At 45.6% G+C, this 7,764-nt stretch overlaps 1 protein-coding gene across 1 annotated transcript; it reads left to right on the forward strand.

Annotated features, from left to right (window-relative positions):
- The first annotated feature begins 2 nt into the window (after nt 1-2).
- On the forward strand, nt 3-5,709 carry EIF5 (eukaryotic translation initiation factor 5). Its single transcript, XM_009084199.1, has 11 exons — nt 3-176; nt 699-978; nt 1,231-1,312; nt 1,525-1,697; nt 2,008-2,119; nt 2,770-2,909; nt 3,406-3,564; nt 3,767-3,928; nt 4,137-4,301; nt 4,559-4,693; nt 5,310-5,709. The coding sequence occupies exons 2-11, from the start codon at nt 907-909 to the stop codon at nt 5,400-5,402; spliced, it is 1,293 nt and encodes a 430-aa protein (XP_009082447.1). The 5' UTR covers nt 3-176; nt 699-906; the 3' UTR covers nt 5,403-5,709.
- The last annotated feature ends 2,055 nt before the right edge of the window (nt 5,710-7,764 follow it).

Here is a 7,764-nt window from a genome sequence, read left to right on the forward strand (position 1 = left end):
CTGCACTGCTCTGTACCTCTGCATTGCTAGGCTTTCTACAGTGAAGCAACTTCTGTAAGACTTTATCAGGCTTACTGTTAAGTCAGAACTCAACAGAAGCTGCTCTGAGAATCCATAAGTGAGAGAGGGAGAATTACCTAATTTTCATCTCTTTTTCTACTCCGATCCCAAAACTGGTAAGACATGTAAAACTGTGTTGGGCTACAGATTGCTGCTGCTTCAGCTTACTGATATTTCTCAGCATTCTGACAGAACTTGGTTTTCATGATGGGTTCATGCAATGATGTGGAATTTGAAACTGGTTTCCAGATCTTTCTCCGAATTTCCTCAGCCCTGCAGCCTGAGACAGAGCACATGACACTGGTCACTGGTGTTAATGATAAGTCAAGCAGTGTACCCTTCCTTACCAATCCCAGAACTCCTCCAGGAGATAAATTGTACAGGAAGTAGTTCTTAAGCTGTTCCATGGTTTTTGGTGTGTGAGAGAGGGTGGAAAGCTCTGTGGTTTAGTTCAAGTTCATTAGCAATCCAAGGCTGCTGTTTTCAGTTCCATAGGTTGAAGAAAGCCGTAGCATTAAAAATGTACTTTTTTTTCCTTCTGTTCACCCTAAATACAGTCTCTTCTGTAGCTTTGTAGCAAGAGCTGATGCTGCCCATTAAGATCACCTTGATTTCATGTGTGTTTCTCTCTCCTGCAGAGCTGTTGCGCAGCCACTGGTACCTGTATTGGGGAAACATAGCATCCAAGCAAGAACCTTACAGCCTCAGTGGCGAAAATTTTTTCATGTCAGAGACCGAGAACTCTTGCAGTCGTTTATGTCATCCAGTCTTCTCCAGACAGAAGATACCAAAAAACTGCAATCAAAGATCTCTTCACCTTATTGATAAAGCTACTAATAAGGCAAAATGTCTGTCAACGTCAACCGCAGTGTTTCAGATCAGTTCTATCGCTACAAAATGCCCCGTCTGATTGCCAAGGTAACTTCCTCAACAGTGGTGGGATGCAGGGAGGGTTTCACACCACGGGCTCTCCCGGGAGGAGGAGGAGAGGTGTGAGGTGGGGATGATGCTTAGCCCCTCAGAGGGCTGAGGGTGTCTGATTCGTTCAGCCCAGCCTCAGTGCTCCTCGGGTCTGCTGAGAAAAGACACACTCGAGCAGAATGTCGGGTGGTACACACTGGGTTTGGCTGTTGCAGTCACTTGACTTAAAACACTGTTCGTTTTCCTCAGGTGGAGGGCAAAGGAAATGGAATAAAGACGGTTATAGTCAACATGGTTGACGTTGCAAAGGCGCTTAATCGGCCTCCAACGTGTGAGTAGTGTCTTCTCGTGCTTCTGTGTGCAGTGGTAGTTGAAGTATCTAATTACAGCATTAATGCCATTCTTTAAAGAGTTGTAAGGAAGAAATGTGATTATTTCAGGGTGCAGTAATGAACAGAAAGAAGGAGTAACTTATTTACTTGCTGTTGAAAAATCACCGTGAAGATAGAAGGGTGATGGTGGTTCCTGTTGCTTTCTTTGCAGATCCTACCAAATTTTTTGGTTGTGAGCTGGGAGCACAGACCCAGTTTGATGTTAAGAATGACCGTTACATTGTCAATGGATCTCATGAGGCGAATAAGCTGCAAGACATGTTGGATGGATTCATTAAAAAATTCGTTCTCTGTCCTGAGTGTGAGAATCCTGAAACTGATCTGGTGAGTGGGCTCTGTCTGTGTTCATGGTTGCACTGTGGAAACACTTTGTGAGATGTTTGTGGAAGTGGTGCAGAGTTAAAACCTGATTGGAATATCTGTGAAGAGAAAAAAATCCAGTACACACATTTCAAAATCTCTGAGCTAAGTTGCTACTTCTAAACTTCCTCTCCTGGGGGTGACACACAGCATGTAAATCTCTGCCTTAATCCTGGGGAGATAATGATGAGATGATGATAAATGATCAGGTTTAGGTTTTTAGTGCATAGTTTTTGTGTAAGATCTATTAACTGGAAGTTGTTCTCTCTTACAGCATGTCAATCCTAAGAAACAAACTATAGGTAACTCTTGCAAAGCCTGTGGCTATCGAGGCATGCTTGACACAAACCATAAACTCTGCACGTTCATTCTCAAAAACCCACCTGGTAAGTGCCTTCCCTTGCTTGCTGGGGGTAGAGGGAACTTGTTCAGTGTGAGTGCTCTTAAGGAAGCAGAAGAACAAACAGCTCACAGCTAAGGGAAGTGGGAGAAGGCTCTGGCATACTTGTAGAATGTGCTTGTGCAACAGGATGAAGTAGCTGTGCTCACAGTCTCTTCAGTTGTCATCCTGTGTCCTCCCCAAGTAGAAGTGTTTGTGCAGGACAGAACTTAGGAGGAGGAAAAACCAGTTAGCAGGAGCTCATGGAAATGGTGCTTGTAAGTCAGTGGGAAGTAAAATTTATAGTAGGTGTGAACTGTAATGTTGTGTGCAAGCAACACTCTGTGGTAAGCATCTTATTGCCTGCTGCAATTTAAGCTTGCTAGAATAAAAAAGCCTAACCTATTCCAGGGGTCTCTGCTCTGTGAGGTCACCTGTTATATAGACTTGGACAATCTTAGTCTTGATGAGAAACAAAACTTCAGCTAGCACCAGGGGTTTCCTCACCCTATGTGCCTCTGCCCTGAGTGTGTTTGGGGTGGGTGCTACACATAACCTGCTGCTAGTAAAAGCATCCAGACCCACCCGGGGCTTTGGCACAGCTTCAGGGACTTTGTAGCTTGCTCCAGTTCATAAAACATTAAAATTCACTTGCAGAAAGTGGTGACACTGGTACAGGAAAGAAAGAAAAGGAGAAGAAAAACAGAAAAGGCAAGGACAAAGAGAATGGTTCTGTGTCCAGCAATGAGACACTTCCACCTCCACCACCAGAGGAAATTACTCCTCCACAGGTTGTGGTAAGTAAAGGGAAAGTGGGGAGAGAAGGGTGTGTGGTGTCTTGCTCTGATTTAAAGCTGTTAAATCACTGGCATTCCCTGCTGGTCAGCATTGCACCCAAAGCTCTTACTGTATCCAGAGCATCACTGCTGGAATAGAAGGGTCCTTGTCTCTTATATCAGCTTTATCAGCTCTTCAGTAACAGCATTTGTGCTCGTTGCAAAGTGAAGCTGCATGTCCTTTAACACTCCTTGTCATGTGCCTGGATTAGCTCCTGTGTACTAGATAGGGTGGTAAAAACTACTCTTCAAGTAACCCTATAGATGACTACAGACTCTTGTCTGGCTTCCGTTACTTCTTTCCTATGTTTGCTCTTTCTCCTTCATCTTCAGCTTGCACATTGATAATGTAAACCTTCCTTTAGGTTTATAAAAATGCTCTCGAGTCTGCCTGTATCACTTCTGCCCTTGCCTGTCACCAAGTAACACTGTATGAATCTCTTGGTTTGTGTTTCAGGAGGAGGAAGATGATGATGACTGGGGCGAGGACACAACAGAGGAAGCCCAGAGGCGTAGGATGGATGAAATCAGTGACCATGCAAAGAACCTCACACTTAGTGAAGACCTGGAAAGAACTGTGGAGGAGAGAGTCAATATTCTGTTCGATTTTGTGAAGGTAACTACCCTCTGTTTGCTTGCTTGATGTAACCACTCAGCTGTAGTGGTGTAAAAGGAAGTGTAAGCAAACTATGAACAACCCACTTAGGTTTCTGCTAAAGCACTGGTTCCACCAGCAGTGGGGAAGGAAGGGTGCAAAGAGCATCGAGGCAGACCTCAGGTGGCATTAAAATGTTTTTTCTGTGCCTGTTTGTCTGTAGAAAAAGAAGGAAGAAGGTGTCATTGATACTTCTGACAAAGACATTGTCGCAGAAGCAGAGAGACTGGATGTGAAGGCTATGGGCCCTCTGGTTCTCACTGAAGTCCTTTTTGACGAAAAGATTCGTGAACAAATCAGAAAGTACAGACGTCACTTCCTTCGTGTGAGTCATCTCTGCACTTCTAACGAGCTCTTGTAGCCTTTGCTTGTGGGGAAGGAGACACTTTGTAGTGTTCTGCTTTTCAGCTCCTCCTCAGCTAGGGAGAACTGGGAGGGATAGTATGAGTAAGCTTTGCAGTTTCAGAGCTGCTGCTTCTGCTCTCAGCTCGGTTTGGAAAGGGGTTCACTTCTGGATTTTATCTCAATTCTAGTTCTGCCACAACAACAAGAAGGCTCAGCGGTACCTTCTCCATGGTTTTGAGTGTGTGGTGGCCATGCATCAGTCTCAGCTTATTTCGAAAATACCACATATTTTGAAGGAAATGTATGATGCAGATCTTCTGGAAGAAGAAGTGATCCTTGGCTGGGCAGAAAAGGTAAAGGGAAGGGTAGTGTGTAATGCACTGTACCAGCTAAGTGCCTGAATGTAGCCCGTTGGATCTGGGTTGTGTTCTGGTGTGATAGTTTGTGCAGGTGCCTTTAAACCACTAGTCAGATCAGTTACTGCCTGAGAGAAACCTCCTTCTCACAAATGGGCTGTGGAGGTTAGAGTTCCAAGTCAGGCTCTTGCCCTATTTGGGAATGCTCAAGTGTAAACTCGTGCCGTGTTGAAGAGAAGTCTCTTGTCTGGCAGGCCTCAAAGAAATATGTTTCAAAGGAGCTTGCCAAAGAAATCCGTGTCAAAGCAGAACCATTTATTAAATGGCTAAAGGAAGCTGAAGAAGAATCTTCCGGTAATGAAGAAGAGGATGAAGATGAAAACATAGAGGTAGGAAAGGCTCATGTACTGTCCACAGCTCCAAGTTTGCACTGTTCCTGCATGTTTAAGTGTTGGTGTGTTGGGAGCTGGAGGAACACTGTCTGGAGTGCTTTGTCAGAGCATTCTTGATGCACATCATCAGTTACGTACTTGAGGTCATCACTAACACCCCAAGTGCATCTGGATAGCCCAAGGCTGTCACTGTGGAGTGGTACAGGCTCCTGCACAGCAGCAGTTTGTGTAGTGGAAGGGTGACAGGAGGCATCATGCATAAAGCCTCGTGTTCTAGGTGAGTTAGTGGCAGAATTTGTTAGAAAAACTGGTGAAAGAAGAGCTGACCATGTTCCTCACAGTTTAGGCCTAGGTAAAATTTTGTTCCTGGGTGTGAGATCCTGCTTCCAACAGCTGCACATGCACACCTCTCCTTATAAAGACAAGTGTTAAGGTGGATTTGTTGTTTCAGCATGCCCAAAGTCACGTTTCCAATCCAGCGCTCAGTCCTGAGAAGGTGGAGCTGTGTGTTGGGTGGCTCCTGGCCAAGGGCAGGAGGGTGGTTGAGCAGGTGGGTGTTCAAGTTACTCTGGTGCTTGGTAGGTGCTGTAGTAAAAGTGTCTTGTCTCCACAGGTGGTGTACTCTACAACTGCCAGTGTACCTAAAGTTGAAACTGTGAAGCCTGCAAACAACAAAGATGATGATATCGATATTGATGCCATTTAAAGTGATGCAACATAGCTTCCAGCATAGTAATGCAAACCTCTCTGCGTTTTCTGCCAGAAGTGTGACTTGTATGTGCACAAGCTGAAATGGCTTAACATCCTGCTACTCTTTGTACTCTAAAATGTATCTTTTTACTGTGACTGGTCTTGTGTAACTAAGCCTAATACCAAGGAGTCAGCACGTCGGTGAACTGATCTAGTTTGCAACTGGCATGTTCTATTTTGTTTTTCTAACTTGTGTTGGACACATACTTGGAGCACATTTATACAGTTGTGGAAATAAAGGATTTGGTTTTGGTCAATCTTCATTTGTGACTCAGCCCCCTTGTTGCTTTTCCAAGTAAGTATTTACACAGCTCAGTGAAATCTACGGAGTTGGAGACACAAGTACAACCTCTTGGATGGGACAAAATAAAAAGCCTCATGGTAGAGGATGTTCCGGTAGTGGAGATGTGAAACCTGGGCCAGAAGCAGATGATAAAACAGAAGGCAGCTGTGTGCATCCTGATCTCTGCAGGCTTATTTCTTGGATTTTCAAACAAAATCACACTGGTGTTCATGATGTGGGGGATGTTCCTTTCCTGGGGTTTTCAACAGCTCCAGCTGCAGGATGAGCTGTGGGAGCTGGTGCTGTGGTTGGTGTGTGCTGCCACATGTACAGCTGTGCAATGTCACCAGGGCCCAGGTGACAGTGTCCTGCTCCAGATTGATGTGGGGAGGGAGGGGAAAAGCTGATGCCTTGAGCACAAAAGTCCCCAAAACTCTGGCCATAGTTGAGGAATCTGATTTCTTGGATAAAGAACAACCTGGTCCATCAGAATGAGGAAACTGCTGTGACAGGGTTTGGCCTAGGAGCAGTTAGGGCAGGGGTTTTGTTGCCCTTCACAGCTGTCTGCTCTGGAAAATCAGCAGGGGCAAGAGTAGGATTTGGGTTGGGGTTTTTTTGTTGTGAGATTGGGAAGTTCATAGAGATCAAAGCTCATGTGCAGAGTAAGTCAAATTGTAGCAGAACTTGCAGTTTGGTGAAGGAGAAGATTTTGTCTCATGGTACAGCAGGGATGGCTTGAGCCACCCACCTTGAGCTGTTCTACATGGGGTGTAGGCCTGGGAACGTGTGCTGTGTGTGGCCCTGGCAGTGAGTTGGCACTTGGCACTAGCAGGAGTGGCAAACACTGTAAAGATGGGGTGAAACCATGAAGTATTTGAAAGTGCCCTTTTTTAGTTTAGGTGGACTTTTTTCTGTATGTGTTGGGGAGTGGTGGCTGCTGCCAGCTGTGACACAGTGAAGAACCATTCTGGGTGTAGTCAGCTCCAGTTCAGAGCAGAGCTGATAATTGCAGGCTGTCACCAATGGGGATAATCTCTTTTGGGGTTATTTTCTCCTCAAGATGTAGAGACTAGCAAAACAGACCTGTTCCAGCAGGAAAACTAGGAAATAAATCAACTCAAAGAAGTTTTTTACAGGATCAGTGAACTGATGATGGAACAAAGCTCTGGGGTGGTGGGTTTGGAGTGAGTGTGCAGGGAGGGAAGGTGTTCTTTATAATAACTCAAAGGTGCATCAGATTAAGTGTGTTACTGCCCTAATTTGTGGAGGGTTCTAGAAGTACTGAGACCACCACTGAAATTCCTGATGCTGAGTTACACTTCTCACCCTATTCTCACACTGTTGTTGCTGTTTTGTGTCTCAGATCATTAACTGAGACTTCACCAGCTAACAGGAGGATTTCTTTAGGGAAGGAAAGAGCCTGACTTAGAAGTTTCATGTGTGTCTTTGTGTTGCTGCTGCTCTCTGATTAAAGTAACATCTTCAAAAGGCAACTTGGAGTTTAGATACACTCTGCTCCAAGCTTCAAAGAGACTGGTGGCACTGGAAAGGAGACCACGTTGGGTGATTCCCTCACTCTGTGCTGTACACTCTGTTTGAAGACCTCAGAGTGAATGCTGCTGTCTGGCAGGTGGAGCGTCTGGTGGCAGGTCCATTAGCCTTGGCTTTACAAACCCTCATCTCCCTGCAGGAGCCTGAAATCGGGAGCTTTGCTGCAGCTCAGCTGCCCTCGGCAGGGGCTTTGTCCAGCACAGCGGGGAGCTGCTCAGCTGCTGATGGCTGTGCCCAGAGCAGCTGCAGGAGCAGAGGAAAGGAGCTCAACCAGGGTTTGAAATGCACTGTTGTTGTGCACATCAGGAGTAAAATTACCTGGTTTTATCCATGAGAGCCCAAACGCTGTTGTCAGAGGCCAGTGCCTCCCCAGCTGGGTGTGTGGGATACATGTTCCATAAAAGCATGCTCGTTGCTCCTGCAGTGTACAGTTCCAGCTTGTAGCAAGGCAATGTCTAAAGGTTTGAGAAGTGATTTGAAGGGG

This window comes from Acanthisitta chloris, unplaced genomic scaffold, assembly GCF_000695815.1.
Source record: "Acanthisitta chloris isolate BGI_N310 unplaced genomic scaffold, ASM69581v1 scaffold29811, whole genome shotgun sequence".
NCBI classification, from domain to species: Eukaryota; Metazoa; Chordata; class Aves; order Passeriformes; family Acanthisittidae; genus Acanthisitta; species Acanthisitta chloris.